Here is an 18,437-nt window from a genome sequence, read left to right as displayed (position 1 = left end):
AGCAAGGGCTTACCAAGAGGCCTTTGGTGACTCTATAGTTTCAAAGCCATTCTACTTATAGAAGCAAATAATTGAAAAATGACCCAGTCAAAAATCTATCATGATTACATATGAAATCTGGGAGATAAAGTTATTTTAACTCACAATACGGTTTTGTTTGTGTGTGTCAGCTTTTTAAATTCAGAGATCTGTGTTCAAGCATATAGTTTGCAGTTTGAAATTTGTGTGCAAGTCAAGTTTTTTCTGCTTGGCTCAGCAAATATCCATGAGCAAAAGAAGAGCACGTTCTGTTTATAAGCCCAAAGAACATGCTAATTGTGATTTTTTTCAGCTTGTAGAAATAATCTGAAAAGCAGAAATTTAATGTTTTTTTATTGATCACTCAGTGAGTTAAACAGTGAGTGAATTTGTCTAGAGAAACCTTCTCTTTCATACGTCAGGCTAAAAATACCTCCCTGTTGACAGAAGAGCTCAGCTAGAATACAGGCAGTGTTGAGTTCATGCAAATTAGTGAGACAGAAAAAAATAAAACGCTAGTTTCCACCAGAAAGGAAACGAATGACCTTTTGAGAAAGCAACAGAAAGCCAAGAAGAGTTCACCACAAAAATGCAAAGTGAGCAAAATCACAAACAAACACTGGATGACTAAGACACAAAAACACGGAAACAGGCTCCTTTCCTTTATTCATTTACAAGACCTGGTTTATCTTGTTTAAGGCTGTGAAAATGTTCCTCATTGTTAAAGTTATACCGTGTAACAATACATAACATAAAAGTTATTTCAGAGTATAGTTTTGAAAACACATTTTAAAAATTTTATTCAACTGTTTTTAACCAGACATTGTTTTACGACAAAAAGAATTACCTCACTCCCCTCATTTAAAAATGTGTTATCTTACTATTACTAATAGTAATAATAAGCTGATTAAAGTAAGGCAGGTATTCCCCAAGACTATAAAAATAAAAAATCTCACCAAATCTGATTATACATAAAGCCTAAACAGCTAAAAGAAAGACTCAAGATTATTTTTACCACCTTACAAATGTAATGAGACCGATTATGAATGAATCTTATCAAAACAATGAGAAAGCATGCTAACATTAGCCTAGCGCTTCAGCAAATGGCTCCACAAGGAGTGAATACAAACTTAATGAAGTGACGCATGTTTAAGGTGATACATTTCTGTAGCTTTCTTAAGCATTTTGTAGGTTCACACTGACTCTGATCTGCAGAAACTCTGAGAGGGTCGTAAACAGACAGAGACGGCTGTGCCCACCACATTCTTGGTGAATGAATGGGGTAATGCTGACGAAATGCAGTGTTATTTTAATTAATGTTTTAAGTTTCTTGGTCTTCTAGAATATAACATAATTTGATTAACTTTAATGAAGCAGGTTTAGGGAAATCCTTTATCTTGAATGACTCAGATCAGTATTTCATACAAAATACTCCTATTGGGACAGCTGTAATCATCTAGCTTTTTGCACATTGTTATAAGAGGTGTTAGTGATTTTGATATAACAATGTCATTTTTGAACTCCCTGAACTTTAATGAATCAAGAACAGGCAATTCATTCAAACTCCATTTTAAACCACAGTGTTCTCTCAACTCCTTGCATGCTTTCTGGCTTGAATATTACTGCTGCTCTAAATAAGAAAAGGAAGACTCCAACTGCACAGCATACAAGGTCAGTGTACAGCATGGATTTCCTGAGAGAGCAAAATGTGGCAGGCAGACAAGCAGAGAACAAGAATCCAACAAGGAACAGTATATAAAAGAGGTTGAGTCGCTGTCGAGGAGTACCGAGTGGTGCCAAGTTGAATTAGGAACAAGATGAGGTAATGATGACCTCCAAGGACAAAACCAGCTAACAGAGAAGCCAAACTTAGGACGAGATACAAGAATATTATCAAAATGCATGAAATCCATTCAAAATATCCATAAACAAAACAATAATTGATTTAACATGACAATAGAACCTTAAAAGAAGAAACAACGCCAGTGCAACTGTAATTTGCTGCTGGCTTGGAACCACAACATTCTGTGTTTTTAGATGTTTACACACAAAAAAAACTTTAGCTAGACCTTTGGGCACAAAATGTTCTGTTTAACATGTTTCAAAATGCAAGAATACAACTCAAAATATGCACACACGTTAAGATATCAATGGAATTCATTTTCAGCTCAACAGAGGGACAAATTGAATTAGCCTTGTTTGGCTAATTTATGATTTATGATTGGCTTGTTTATGATTAAAACTATTAGAACTAATTTAAACATTAAGTATCTTAATTGTTGCATTGGTACAGGCAGAATGTAAAATTGCCACGGCTCTCAAAAGTTTACACACCCCTATTAAAGTTACATGTTTTTGGGATCTAAAAAAATTAGGTCATGATAAATAATTTCCACACTTTTTCTACATTGAACAAAACATTTACTATATTATATTGATTATTCTATAAAACCCATAATTTTCCTTACACTTACATGATAAATAATACTAAAACCTTCTTCAGCTTTCAAGCAGATCTCTGAAAGATCAAAACTGCATGGCATTTGAAATTCTTCATAATTTAATCCACTTTAAGAAAAAACAAAGTTTATTTGAAGAAAGGAGACCCCCAAAGCTTGATGCTAACAATAGCCGGTTCTATTTTCTGTGGTGATCTTTTTAGTGATGCAGATTGTTGTAACTTTTCTTGTACTATGACTGTATGTCTTCATTCAGACTAAAGGAGAATACAGCAAGTTCTTGTCATATTGCAATTATAAAGATAGTCCTGAGAATGTAATTTCTCAGGACTATTATCAGTTCAGAATCAGATTTTGCATGGCATGTATATATTGACAGGTGTACAACACATTTACTGGACACAGATCAAGAAATGTTCACATAAGGGTATTTACAAAAACGGGTTAACAATAGATTGAAACAACTGCTTAACTAAAACAATCTTGAAAAACCCTGATGTAATTCTTTACATTTGTGGCCCTTTGCACAAAAAACAGGGAAATGCTTACTGTCAGAAAAAAAAAATTATCATCAGTTCCAGCTTTTCTTTCTATTTTTTTTGATGAGAGGAAGAACAAAAAAAATCCCCAGTATTATCCTGTCATTTATAACCATAATTGCATACAGAGCACAAGACTGCTTTCATTAGCAGCCATATTTTTAAAGGAATGACAGACTTAAGAGCAATTTAAAATTGGATGGTGGAACCTGAAACCAAACTGCAATCAGCTTCATCTTCAACTTGGAAAAAAAACAAAACACAGCAAGAGTAATCTGGATCACATTAATGTAGTGCCTATTGCAAAATGTTGTGTTAACGTAATTGGAGACACTTTTATGTCCTTACCTTCACTCCGGGTGGTCCAGGACGACCAGGGTTTCCATGAGAACCAAGAGGGCCCTGCAAACAAAGAAAAGCATGAATTAGAAGGACACATAGAGATGATGATCATGTGGATGATTTGGAAGGTTCTCAGTCAAAGGAGGAGTTCATGCTACGTGCAATGTGTGTTGGTCTCATTCCACCGTACAGCTCAACCTGGGAGGTCCTTTTGGTTTGAGTAAAGGTCCCTACTGTGTCTGTGTTGCAGGTAAACTTATTGCATGTGGATCATCTTTATCCTAATTCTTCAACAAATGATAATCACTCAATCTACATATTTTTTTCTGAAATGGGAGAAAATAGGGCTTTTTTTCTTTCTTTTTCTCTTTTTTTTCTGCTGGTGGTTTGAGAGGATCACAACTACAATCAGTGACAAAGTGGAAATATTTGAGAAATCAAAGTTTCAACATCAATCCAAAAGTTTTCCTTTCAACCGGGTGCTTGTGTGAAGCGCTAATGAAATGCTGAGCATGGAAAAATCCCCTCAGGCAAAAACGAAAAAGCCTGAAACATGTTCAGATGGCTTGGAAAAGCGAGCTACTGTATCTTCTGTCAGTTTTTCATCTTGGTCAGAATTTCCATGGGTTGCAAGCAAAGGCATTTTTCCTCGCTCTGAGCCGGAGGTGGGAGTCATCGGATAGAATTACTGTGAGCGCAGCAGACTAGGGAGCAGAGGTGTAAGTATACAGCTGGGTGGATTCAGACACCGTCTGTCTGTTATCACGCTGTGGAAAGGAGTCAAACAGCCGAGGCAGTTCCTCTTCCCCCGAACTGGCCAAGCCTCTTTCCTCCCGGCGCTGGCTGCTGGACATATGGAGACACTTAACAGAAGCTCATCTATAGATTTCCTCCGCCCTCTCCTCTATTCAAACCATTCCCCCTTTCACTTGCAATATTAAAACTTATGGAAGTCATTACCTCAAAATAGAAAGCTAAAGGAGGAGGAGAAGGAGAGAAATAAGGAGGCTGGGACAGAGTGTTACAAATTGCATTCTTGCCATACGTAAGATAAGGAGGCAGAGTGCTGATGAGAGGCTGGGCGGGTGGCATCCCAGTGGGGACAGGAATATTGGTGAGAATGAGTCTCTCAGTCCATCCATCTTCAGGTACGTGAGAGGAGGAATGGAGATCATTTGTGCTTAGAATAATTACTGGAATAAGCTCCTGATAAGGAACCATTAGGTGGGAACCAGGAGATAAACATAAGCAGATTAACGCTGACAAGACACAGAAATACGCACACACCGTTACACCTAAGGCTTGCAGATGGAGGGGCATCTGTGTGCATGGTTTGCAACAAAAGTTGATGGCTCTTACAAGAGTGCCACTGTTTTTATTAGCCATAAAGTCAGAACACACCAGTTGAAATCTTTGGACACGACTGGAAACACTGCATCATTTGCATGACAATTATCAACTGGGGGGTTTTATAAAAGATAAAAGGTTGCATTTGTTTTATGTCAAAGTAAGTCATTTGAAGCCGAACAGTGACTTGAAAAAAATTTTTTTTTTCACTCTATCAAAGCCAAACTTTCATCTATTTATTGGGATTTTAAGTGAAACATCAACAAAAATAGAACAAAAATGTAAAATAAAACAAAAATAGAAGTCAGTTTGAAAAGTGTGAAAAGCATCCATTTGTTTTCAGTTCAATTTTACAAGTACTTTACAAAAAAAGGGACGTGAGGAGAAATCATCCAATAATCCAGACAGGTTCAATGACATATTTCAATTTGATCCTATTTTTCAAACAATGCAGTGAAGTTCAGTACTCAGTATTCAGCCACCTTTTCCTACGGTACACAAACGTCACCGCCTTACTAAACAGAGTTCATCTGTGTATACTTTAATCTCAGTACACATACTCTGGTTATGCAAAAGACCCCAGAAGTTTGGCAGACATGGCAGGGAAAAAAGTTGTGGAGAAAAACAAGACAGAGTTGGGTTGGAAAAAAAATATGCCAAGCTTTACACAATAATGTCCAAACCATTATCCTAAAATGGAAAGAGTAAACGTACCAAAACACGGCCATTTACATAAACTGACAGGTCTGACCAGGAGGGCATTAGAGAAGCAGTCAAGAGTTTCATGGTAATTATGGAGGAGCTACAGAGATCCACAAAATATTATGTATGGTACTACTGGTGCACTCCATAAATCTGGACTTTCATGAAGAGAGTAAAAAAAGAAAAAAATCACTCATTTTCAGCTGGGAAAAGCTGCTAAGGTAGAACACTGGCACTCTGTCTAAACCTTAACATCTCCATTGGAATGCATGGTGATGATGAGATTATGCTTTGGGGATTCCTTTCTCAGCAGAGACAGAGAAGCTGGTCAAACCTAATGGGAAGATGGAAAGAGCTAAATAAAGTTCATCCTGTTAGAGGTTGCAAAGGACTGGGAACTAGAGTGGATGGTTATGTTGCCTCAGAGCAAGAAAGGCTCTGGGTTCAAATCCCTGTCTTAATGCATGGCATTTGCATGTTCTCCCTTAGCATGAGTGGGTTCTTTCCAGGTTGTCTGATTTCCTCCTGCAGTCCTAAAATCATGACTTGTAAGTTGATTGTAATCTTTCTCTATTGCATTTGGGAGAATGAGTGTGTGTGTATTGTTGTTTGCATTGTGTGTCTCTGTGTTGCCCTGTGATGGACTGGCGGCCCCAACTCTTCCCCGATAACCGCTGGCGATAAGCACCAGCTCCCCCGCCACCTTTAGAGAATAGGTGACTATAGAAGATGAATGTATGGATGGGAAGAAAACCAAAGTGTAGAGTTCAATCCATTCCCATAATGTACAAATCTGGGGCAAGAGCAGCATAAGATGGTCTTATTCTAACGTGTGCATGTTACACTTAAGAATTGCATTTGTTAAAAGTTTTGAAACAGTATGATTTTTCACTTCACAATTTTGCTTTCCTTTGTATCTGTCTTTGTTTCATTGGGATTCCCTCATGAAATGTAACAAATTTTGTAGTTGTAATATAAGATTGCTGAACAAGGTCAAGTGGTATGAAAACATTTTGAGGACCTGATCACCTCCTCTGATTCAATGATCAGGTCTTCAGTGAAATCGTGGCTCCATGTCAACATTGTTTTAATGATAGTCCTCATTTGTTTTTGTGTAGTTAAACTAATAAATGTTTTGTCATTTCATTTAATAACTGATAATCTAACTTGCTTGCTCACCTTTTCCTTGCTGCAATAATTTTCATAAACAATGACATTAATGCTTTCATTTCATAAATTCTTTTAACCAAACATCTGCTTCTAACAGATGGAAATGTGAACTAAATCTTCCCCTCTGGACCAAAAGTAATGTCTGCTAGCCAGATGTTGGTACCACTAAACATCTCTTAAGTTTATGTAACACAGAGAATTTATGTTTAGAGCAAATTAAAAACATTGAAATCTACAGATTGACACGTGCTACTTTTGCATGATCAATGGTAAAACCAAAATGTTTTGTAAGCCTCTAAAATTTAATTTCAGCTCTAAATGTGCTCTCAGTTAGCTAAAGCTTAAGCATCAATGGAAAATATCCCAGTCAATAATGACAATAGAGCTCTCCAAGGCACTGTGAAAGCATGCAAACACATGACTTTCATTTATCAGTTCAACTATTTTCACCAGTCAAACAGTGGCAGAACAGTGCTGCCAAAACTCTAATCTCTAAAGAGAGATTTATGTTATGTTGTGTCAATCATTCTCAAGACATTTATGCAAATGGTCCCTGCTTTGCACGAACTCTGCATCACGTACCAACTGCACGCTTGCAGGTCAGCTTCCCTTCACAAAGCCTCGTTTGATCCACTCTCAAGCATTCCCTACAGGGCCGGCTAAACTTTGGCTCTCTGCAGGCTTATAGCCGGCTGCGGAACGTGGATGTTTTCATGAGTTAGAGCCGCTGCAAGGTGGAAGCAGTGGTGAGACCGTCTGACCAGTCAGACATGACACCCTGCTGTCTGAAAGGTAACACTCCTAACAGCCCTGTGTGATTCCAGCTGCTTTAGCTTTTATGATGAGTAAGAATGCCTGCAGCTTTCAGGACATGCTGGACATTTTTATTCATAGTTTGCCAATATTTTCAAGTTGCTTAGTTTGTGCCTCCCTGCAATCTGTTCAATATCCAGCCGAGGAAGAAGAGCTGGAATGAGGTCATGGTCTGCTTCAGATTGGGATTTCTCTTTGAACATCAGAGATTCCTGATGAGGATAAAATTCAACACAGACATCCCAGTCTTCTTGGACCACCTACATGTTATTAATGCTAGGAGGACCAAGATGCTGTCAAGTGTTTTAGTTTAAATATATATATCTTCAAATGGAATAACTTGCATTTCAGAAACTGTATCACCATACAAAAATAAAGTTTGATGAGAGGACCAACGGTCTATAATTCCCCTTTACTTACTGAAAAATGCTGTAAAAGTTGTGAATGCATCCATTAATTCTTAATCAGGGACCATTTGTGCTTCCATGCAACATGTTCTTTAAACATATCTTAAAATAAAACTGTTTTACTCCAGTTTTGATACAAAATGTTTGCAAAGATTCAGCTCAATAAACCACTAAATGTCCGTAGCAATGTTCCTTTTAACGGTAAAAAAATTCCCCATAATGCACAGCACCATGTCCGGTGAAAATGAATAAAGCGTATTGGCACAAAAAGCTCACACCAACTGCCAACTATGATGGCAAAGGGGTGATGATTTGAAATTTTATTTTGTAGCCACTGGACCTTGGCATCTTTCAGCCAGTTAACTGACCATGAACCATGTATGCCAAAGTATTACAGAGTAAATATCAAAAGTAGATTAAACATGAGTTAGAACTTCCGCAAAAGAAATGAATCAAAGTGCTGCAGTGGCCCAGTCAGAATCCAAACCTCAGCCTGGATAAAATGCTTTGCTAGAAAATGATGACTTCAGATCACAGCTAATGGTGCTATTGAATTATGGGAAAGAGTGACTTTTCTCATCAGTTGACATAGCCTGGGCTTCAACTTGTGTTTCTTTGTGAATCAAATCTCACTTGGTTAACAGGCTTACATTTTTGCCCTTCTGTAATTTCAGTCATTTTTTTAAATACGTTTTCTCTTCAAACATTTGTCTATTTATTATTTTTTAACAAATAGTTACAAATACGAGAAAATGGAGTCTTGATGTCCATTTAATAAGTATAAACTCTGAAAATAAAATCAGGAAACTCCGTATTCCAGAGTCCACATGTGAGTTTCTGTGGATTATGTTGTGGAGTTGTTGAGCCTTTTTCCCCCTAATCATCTGAATCATTCAGGATATTTCACAAAGTCAAAAAAAACTAAAAGTTAAAAAAAAGGAAACTTAAATACCCTTCGATTTTGTGCATGCATGACTTGTTGGATTTCAAAAGTTTGATGATGAATGCGCTCTATAGATTTTACTGCACAGGACGACTGAGCTCCAGACAGGGTTTTAAATGCCTTAAATAAGATGGGGACAAAGCTTTCTTTCTTCCGTGTTTAAAGAGATTGGGTTCCCTGGACCCACCCTTGAGGCCCCACGGCTCAGCTACAGTAGGTAGCACACAGACAGATCCCAGCAGTGCAAGGTCTCCATCAGAAGGTCTGCTAACAGGCATCCATTGAAATTCGAAGCTTCACTTTTGCTTGACTTAATTCAACAGATGAGTGCTGCCTTAACATGCAGCATCAACTGCCGTGTTTCTGTTATACAAATAAACTTTAATTTGAATTTAAAGGAAAGGTTCCAGACCCAATGCATGAGAAGTGTCCCTCCATTATATTATGTTGCCTGCATTATAATATAATTGCAACAATCATTATTTTTGCTGGTTCTGAAAATATAAATGCACACTGGTATCAATATCAGTTTGTTTTTTGTTTTTTTTCCCATCCGCACTACCCTCCTGGTTGCACATTCAATCCTTTTAATACACAGACAGTCCACAGATCTGTAGATTGTGGTTGTTTGCGTTTCAAATTTACAAATTGACCTTGGCAGCAGTGAAGCGCGGCCTGAACAAACGCAGAGCCAAAGCAAACCAAAGCCTGGCTAAGTAATTCTCCACACTTCAAAGAGCCTTCTGTATGTTCAGTGTGATCAAAAGCGGAGAACTAAAAAGTTTTCTATCTCAGTACTCAACTAATGGGTGTCACTTTGCTTTGATGAAAGCATCACAGGAATTAGAGAATGCAGCAAATATTAAAGGAGAACTAAAAAGAGAAAATGGAAAGGAGAGTAATTGTCTGAAGGTATAAGGCCATGCAAAAGACAGACAGTGAACTTTTCTCACACTTTGTCAGATTGGAACTACAACTTTTGTTGTACTCAATGAAGATTTTATCTGACACACCAACAACAAACAGGACATAATTGTGAAGTGAGAAGCAATATTTAACCCATTTTACTCGAATACGTCTAAATAAGATGCAACTGTGTAAACAGATATCATCAGTATGTATTTTTAACTCATTATAAACACATAATATACAGTTTATATACAGTTTATCACAACTTTGATCAGATGACAGTAAAGGCTGAATATCACAAGTCAGAAAACTACACTCCCTATCCTCATGAATATGTTCAGAGAGTGGCTATATAGGAATGTTTTTCTTAAGCAGCAACGGAAAAGACTGATTGGAAGATGAATAGAGCTAAATTAATGTTGATTCTGAAGGAAAACCTATTAGAAGCTACAAAAGACAAGTAGGTGTTATTAAAGAAAAAGACTGTTCTGAAAATAATTGACTCAGAAAGGCTGAGTACAAAACTATGTCACAGTTTTCAGGTGTTTATTGTAAAAGAATAAAAAAGGAAAGCTAAGCTTAAAGTTTTATTGTTTTCATTCCACTTGACAATTATGTGCTAAACTGTGTTGCTCCATCACATAAAATCACAAATTATATTGAATTATGTGCTGAAACCCTGACAAAGTGTGAGAAAGTTCAAGGGTAATAAGACAGTCAACATGACAAACTTGTCACCTACGCATGTGATTCACTTACCCTGGGGCCCCTTTTTCCTGGGATTCCTGGCAATCCTGGAAATCCTTGGGGACCCTGAAAGGAAAAGATTTAAAAATAGTCAAGAGTCAAAATGAATCAGGGCTATGAATACAAAAGACAAAACTAAAGATACGGCCTTTAGTCATGTCAGGAGAGAAACACAAAAAGAGTGATATTCCCTCAGTTAAATACATTTTTTCCACTTTATCACATGTTTGGTGACATTAGATAAGGTTTACTTGCAGTCACTGTGTTGTTCCATGTGTGAGGATTTCCTATTAAAAGATGATACAGGCCCTCATTCAACCAACATTATTTCAACACTGCATAGACTGTAAGTCTGAGTCATTGTGCTGGCTGGGAGGTCACTGCTGGTTCCAGCCACAACCAATCACATTAATTACAAGCATCAGCTAGCTTTAAAACAATTTCACACATGGATTAACAAAGCTCTGAAAGGTCAAATTTAATGAAGGGTCAAGTCTTTAAAGCCTGATTTTGTTGGATATCTTGGGAATTCAAGTTACTTTCTCACAGCTGAAGCAGTTAAACGAAAAAGAGGGGAACAGGCCCAAGAACAACTTGATGGCGTCTTCTGGGTTTATGTAATAATTCCAAACGCACTGATGACTTTTACATCTCTTGGAAAGAAACCCATGTTTAACTATAATTAACCAGCAAATAGTCTAACGAGCCAAAAAGCTTTTTAGCAAACTTTAGATCCTGTCGATTGCATCCATCAGGCGATCCACACGTGATAAAGCAGTTTAAGCTTCAGTCACTAATCAGGTCAGAGCCAAGTCATGGCTTCAGCCAATTTCTTAAGAACTTATCCAAACGTTTATATTTTGTATCCGCAAGCATTTACAGTATATTATATTTGTAAGTGCCTGAGTAGGTGAACTTTTATCTTGCAAAAAAAGTTCAGATGTGAACTCCACTGCATCTTTGGAGGTCAACTAGTATGAACTTGTTGTCTGCAGATCAATTAGATATTCAATGATGGTCAGTGCACATGACTTTGCACATTGTTGACAATGCAAGATAAATTAATACCTCAGACTTCACCGCAAAGTTGATGGTGTCATTTGAAGGGCAGGATTCAGGTTTTCCAGCAGAACATTGTCCAAGGTTTTGCCACCTCCAACTTGCCGTACTTCTCAAATGAGCAAGCAAGACAAACTCAGAAATACACGCAATTTAAAAGAAAACCAGAATTAGTAGAGGATGTCTTTTATTTCATTGCTCATTGGCCCTGTTCTGATTCTCATGTAACTATTGGAACCAGTTTTGGTGATGGATGCAATCAACAGAGGATCTTTCACTTGCTCCATTGTCAGCAAACTTTGATGCATTCTGCATGCACTACTTTCTGTTGCGACATCAACAGCTGAAGTCACTCTTCAATTGCATCTGACAGCGTAATCCAGCCTTCACCAAGACTTGGCTGAACAAGATCTTGCCAGTCGGTGTAGGACATGGGTGATCAGTTCTAGTGGCCTGGCAGTTCCACATGTGTCTCTGCTCCAACATAGCTAATTCCAATGGTCCAACTACCTCTTTAAAATTTTAGTGTTCTGCAGAGGTCTGCTAATGCACCCTCATTTGATTCAGATGTTGACCCAGGGAAAGAACAAAAACACGCAGAGAACTGATGTTGGACACATCTGGATAGGGATTTTTCTCCATTTTCTCCATTTTAGGATTGGTTAAGACTTTTTGTTCGGACTTTTGGAAAGTCCAAACCAGACTGCCAAAAAGTCTCATGATACGAAAGTGTCATAGTATGCTTGACAAAATGGCATTATATGTCATTAGGTGTAATAAGTGTAAGCTATTATGAGCCCCAAATGCAAAATGTTATGTAGTACGTAATTACTACATAACATTTTGCATCAATGTTTGGGGGTTTTATTTTGAAGTAAAACAGGAAGTCTGGATGTGTTGACAGTGTTAATTACAGACTTCTTGTTGGACTTGCAGAAAAAACTAAGTTGATTTAGAATCTAAAAAAAAAAAACTCACTTCTTTTATATCTGTTATCAGACAGCATATAGGAATCAACAGCATGAACTTATTTACCTGCAGTTAAAAACTGAAAATAACAGCACTCAGTAGACTTTAGACAAATAACTAATTGTTGATTGTTCCAAATATGCTCTTGTTGGAGATTAATAAAAATCTTTTTGAAGAAAAAAGGAGCATATTCAATATATCTCAGACAATAACACCACCTTACCTTTGAACGTAGCATAATCAAAAATAATATATGGAGAAGGCAAACCTTGACTGGATGAGTCTCCAATAAATTTTCCCAGTTACTTTGTTTATTATAGCAACAGACTTGTGTTGTTTTTTTATATATATTTCTCAAAATGGAAGTGAACAACAAGGGGTGGAGCTGTAAAAAATTCACAAATGCACCCAACACCTTAACTTAAAAAGACAAATATTCACTTGTTAACTTTGTCAGATCTGTTGGTGCCATTAGCGTTTTTCTTTTTTTTTTTTTTTTTTTTTAACTAAATTGCTTTATTTTAGGTTTGCTAAGTGTTTTGTTTTTTCTGGTCTTGACCTCTGCAATAAAATATAATGAAAACCAATGGTACTTTGATAATTAATGCACTGGATTTAAGCATAGATTTATTTAATGGAGAGAATCCTGCTACCACTAAGTCCTACCTGAGCCTGATAGCTCCTCTGCTTTAATACTGACCACAAGTCTGCCTTGAAAGCTCTCCAGAGGAGGGAAATGTGACGGTGAGGACACCATAGTAAACATGCTGAGCAAAGTCTGATTTGGGATTTCACCTGGCAACAATCTTTTAGATTCTGACCCAGAGGAAACATTTATCTTTATCTCTCAGAGAAATTTGTAGAATATCTTTCACCTCTTTTACCATTCTCCTGTGTGTCCATAGTCAAAGATGTTAACTGTGGCATCTATAATTGTAAAGACATTATTTCTAACATGATTTTTTTTACTTTTTTTTACTTATTCTAAAATTCACATGATGAGATTGTGCTTTTATTACATCATGAGTTAATTTCAAGGCTTTTTACATGTTTTTCAGAAGTGCCAGAAGAGAACACTTTATGCCCTCAACACAACACAAAGTTTTAATAGTTGAATGTGTAGTAGTGTTTTATCCCTTAAGCTGTTTTAACCAATTTCAGAAGTTGGAGTAAGAAGTAACACATTACCTCGGAGAAATCTTGCACTTCACTGCACACATTACTAAGTAAACTTCACAGTGCTATCATTGCACAGCTGTTGAAAGGAATAATCACCCAATAATGAGCACCAAAGTGGTGTGTACTGATAGCATCTAAGACCTCACACATGCATGACTGGCAACTTGGAAAATAAACAAGGATTGAGGCAAGTGGAAAACTCTCTACCATTAGCATTAGCCACACTGTCAAGATCACTTGACTACACAGTTTAATGATTTTATGATCCAAGCCTGCACCTGTTTCAGATATAGGCAATGAATGAACAAAAAGAAAACAACACAACAACACTGAAGCAATAAACTGCTCATTTTATCTGTGCTCCTGAAAAGTTCAAAACAAAACTCTGGATTTACTACAGTTCTAGCACCTTGTTTCATTTCTTCAGAACTACATCACACCAGATCAATTTAGAGATTTCTGATATACATTCGTGTGACAACTCACCGGTGGTCCTGGTTCTCCTTTTAGCCCAGGTGGTCCAGCTAGCAGAGAGAACTGGGTCGGCTCCAGGTCAAATGTCTGAAAGCCATCTGTTGCAACTGGAGTCACCGCAGGGAATGTGGTTGGTTTGAAATTGTTGGTCACTTCTGGCTCAGGTTCCTTTGGAGCTTCTGTGGTCAGTTCGTGTTCATGGAGAACGTCCGCCTGTGTGGAAAAGGCTGTGGTCCTGAGATTCACTGATGGTCTGACAGAGACAGGCAGAAGTAAACTTTTCCCAGAAGCTCCTGAAGACTCACTATCCCTCTGATTTGTGTTTTTGACAAAGTCTTTCTGATCTAGTGGATTTATGATCCGAAGAGATGCAGTAACAGTCGGAGATGAAAATTTAGGAGGGTTTTCCAATCCAACATTAGCTGGTGGAGAAATGGACACAACTGCATATTCTGTGGCTGAAGATCTCTCTGTCAGTGATGATGAAGTTCTATGAGTTAAAGTAACATCCGGGTCTGAAAATAGAGGTAGCATTGGTGGAAAAACGGGCCGATATGTGTCAGCTTCTCTGCAGTGTTTCTTAATGTGATCACAATAGTTATGAGCTGCCTGAGCCGAGGGATAAATGTCAAATTGACAGATTGCACCTTCAAATGGCACTGAGTTGTGGCTCATTTTGCCCAGCAGGAAGGAGCCCTCTGGATCCAGGCTCTGGTCTTTTTTAGAGGACAAATTTCCATGAAAGTTCTTCTCACCACAGGATGTGTGCAAAAATACCTGATGGTCTCTTACAGCCACGGCAAAATTATGCCACCGTCCATCGTAGACATCGTAGTCAAAACTCACAGAGTTCTTGTGCCCCACGTGCACAAAAACATTCCCCGGTGTGAACTGCACTCCGAGTTGAACTTTCTTTCTCTTAGACAGAACAGAGAAAAGGAAGGCACTGTTGAAGCGATGAGCAGAGAGGCTGATGATCAGGGAGAGGCTGCTGGTGTTGTAGCTAGCAGGGATGATGGAGCGGAGCGGCACCTGGAGCCGGGCCCTCGGAGTGAGGATGAAGCCAGTCTTAACGGGGATGACACCAACAGGAATGGAGCGAGTCCCTGTTGGTGGTGGCACACCAGGCCTTCGCCCAAAAAGCCCCAGCTGCTGCAAGATATCAACATCTGTAATAAAAACAGGAGAGACGTCATTGTGTTTTGGGTGGGATTTGAAAGATGTACTGCTGTTATTTTTTGATTCCCAGTGTCATCTCTTTGATGGAGGTACAACCTAGATACGTACAAAACAACTCCATATATTGCATTGCATTGTGGGAGACGTTCAAAGAAAAAAAGTGAGTGAAACTCTTCAATCAGTCTTCCACTCCAGTGATCTGCATCAAAGCATAAACTGAACAAATTTTAAAAAGCAGGAACTGAAGTGATGTTTAATATGTCGTGAAGCAATACTGGGAATTTACCATTTTACAGCCATACTAATTGAAAACCCGAAGAAAAAGGACTGCATTAAAGTCTCCGCATATAGGGTCATGCGTCCTTTGCTTTAGGGGGTTGCTGGATATTATGTAATCCTTACATCAAGACTTAATTAGGACAATGTCAGCAAACAGAAGCTGAACAGTTCCCCGGAGGGGATGGTTGTGGGAATGTAAGGTGCATAGCTAGAAATGTTATCTGGTAATGTCTGCTGATTAAAGATGATTCCTCTGACGGGAGCCTGTGCTCAGAAACATACTGCAGTGCTTGCCGCAGGTTTTAATTGCAACTTGCATCTCATGGGAGGAAAATGTGAGTAATGTTCACACCTTGCTGTGCTGTTTGGATGGTGTATTGCTCCAAATTGGATTCACACTTTTGAGGAAGAGCTTAATTAAACCCACATTTCAGTTTAAAAGGAGGCAGACTTTGTTTTTGCTGCATTCCAGAGAGTATGTCTGTTCTTAAAGCAACTACATCCTGTGGCATGGACAAGAAAACTCTAGTACGAAAGAATGTAGTGTTCCAATCAGAGATTCATCTGCAGTCCCTATGGGCAGAAATTATTTTAACAAGTTTTCGAACTTGAACATTAAACAAATATCAGTGATTTATTTTTACAGAACTGGGTGCACAACTTTGAGTTTCCTCTATGCAGTCTCACATATATACATACACCTCTGCTAAAAGATAATGTGCTTTCAAGGTTATCACCCGTGCATTTTTGTAGCCGTCTCTACCGTTTTGGATGGAAAAAGTTGCTTGTTTTGTTATTATTCCACCCTGGAGAAAAACGATTCAAATAAATAATTCAAAGATCAAAACTAACTTTGATGATAGGAAGCATCAGGCCAGAGCTTTTTGTGGTTTCTCAAATTGCTTTTCAGTCCTCATGAATTATAAAAACAGAAAACAGGTTTTAGCCCACTGTCTACAAACAAACAATGTGAGGGTATAACTGATCCTTGTGGCTTTAAAACTCATTAGGACATTTTCCATTACCGACTCATCTCTTTTTCTTAGGCCACACTTGCAGTAATTTGTATTATAAGAGGTTTAAACATACAAGAGAAAATGGGAGGGGAGTTTTTTTTTTTAACCACTGCAAACCTAAAACAGATTATTGTGTTTTTGGGTCCGATACATACACTGGATGTTAACATAAAATCTACTTCATACTTTTTTTTCTGAATAACTAACAGACAGATTTGAGCTAGATTGAATTAAACTGCTGAATAATAAATTCCAGCTCAGCAGAAGAAAAATAAGAATAGACACACATCCTGTTAGGAGGAGGGAAACCCTGCTCAGTTTGCAGAGGCAGCAGGAGATCAGCCAGACTTCAAAACTCAGGCATAGAGAAAAAAAAACGTAGAAAACGTCCCTGACATCCCATAAAAAGACCATGTACACTCAATTTCTAATGCAGCACTGATTTGAATTGTTAATAAGGTATGAGAAAGCGAAATTGCTCTTTGATTGTGTGGTGTGTTTTCTCAGGGTTTTCTGCACATCATGTTTTAATCTGAGTGGGTAGGCGGGCTGCCTGCGGCTCTTGGTGACCTCCTGATGAGCAGAACAAAAATAACAAAGTATTAAACGCATAAAAATTTGATGCAAAGACAAGTTTGGCAAAAAAGTAACTAAATCAGAAAGCAAAACTTATACAGAAGAACAACCACTGAGTCTATTCTCCTGTACTCAGTGCAGTCTTTACAGTTCCTTTACAGTTTCTCTCTGCATGTACAAGAGGAAAATAAAAGAAATTGTTCCTTTAGAGGGTTGCACAGTGGAACAGCTGGAAGCATTGTTGCTTTTCAGCAAGAAGTTCGAATCCTGCTCTGGGGTTTCAGTGACTGGAGTTTGCATGTGTAGAAATTATCAGAGGGACTATATATTTCTTATGGTCTTCGATCACCAGGGTCACAATTCTGGAGCTGTTTCTGTCGTAACCCAAACTTGGACAAGTGAAAGAATATGAATGAAACTAAATAAAACGATCAAGTAATAAAGTAACTGTTCTCCATGTTTAAATATTACTTTCTTTTTAAATTTGAGAATGAAATGTCAAGTTTTGAGTTATTTTAATGAGATGGCAGAGGAAAGTCCAAAGTGACTGGCAATTAATCTGACTGTATGAATTATGAAGTAGCAACATTCAGTCCTTCCCCTATCTGTTGCTGTGCACTGCTGAGTCAGATGGTTGATACAGTGTTCCCTTAACCCCCTCTCCCCCACACTCACACACACAAGACAAGACCATTGGAAATATAATAATTTCAAACTATTTCAACATATGCTTATTTTATGTATGCAAGTTTACTTGTAGACATTGATGAGATCTACACATAACATAAAAAAACCTAATAATCAATAAATTGCATTATTTTTCTGCAGTATAAACTTTTGTTGCTATGCTATTTTAAAGAAAATGGATTATATCTTCTCACGTTTTTATTTAAAACATCTGAGTAAGTAGTTACATACTGTGAAACTCCAGTATTTTACTCAAGGTTAGAATATCGCTAGAATTTCTTTCTGATTCATGCGCAAGTAAGACTTACATATTAGACATTTCCCTACATGAATCCAGTCTATTCAGCCTTAACTATATTGCATTGAGTTTTCAAAACTCTGGATAGTTCCAAACATTTTTTACCCTGTTAATCATCTCAGCACTAAAAAATGGAATAATAAGGCTCTGATTGAAAACGGAGGCTCTTTTTTTTATTAACTAGCTACGATCCAAGAACTTTCTGCCCTTTACTTTTATTAGCAGATTTATTTTTCTATAAAATCTGTTCCTTCAGAAGCAGGCATATGTTTTGATGACAGACATCAGTCATCAAAACACAAGCAGAAAAACATTATAAAAAGAG

At 37.7% G+C, this 18,437-nt stretch overlaps 1 protein-coding gene across 1 annotated transcript in view; it reads right to left on the bottom strand.

Annotated features, from left to right (window-relative positions):
• The window catches only part of col27a1b (collagen, type XXVII, alpha 1b), a 75,598-nt gene that overhangs the window by 53,968 nt on the left and 3,193 nt on the right, over positions 1-18,437 (bottom strand). Inside the window, exons 3-5 of the mRNA XM_055039076.1 lie at positions 14,090-15,246; positions 10,409-10,462; positions 3,365-3,418 (exon numbers count right to left, since the gene is read on the bottom strand). Coding sequence (XP_054895051.1) covers positions 3,365-3,418; positions 10,409-10,462; positions 14,090-15,246 — 1,265 coding nt within the window. The remainder of the gene's footprint in view (positions 1-3,364; positions 3,419-10,408; positions 10,463-14,089; positions 15,247-18,437) is intronic.

Source organism: Poeciliopsis prolifica, unplaced genomic scaffold (genome assembly GCF_027474105.1).
Source record: "Poeciliopsis prolifica strain line A6 unplaced genomic scaffold, Auburn_PproV2 SCAFFOLD014, whole genome shotgun sequence".
Taxonomy (NCBI): Eukaryota; Metazoa; Chordata; class Actinopteri; order Cyprinodontiformes; family Poeciliidae; genus Poeciliopsis; species Poeciliopsis prolifica.
The sequence above is the reverse complement of the archived record's forward strand: the minus strand, read 5'-3'. Positions and strand labels throughout refer to the sequence as shown.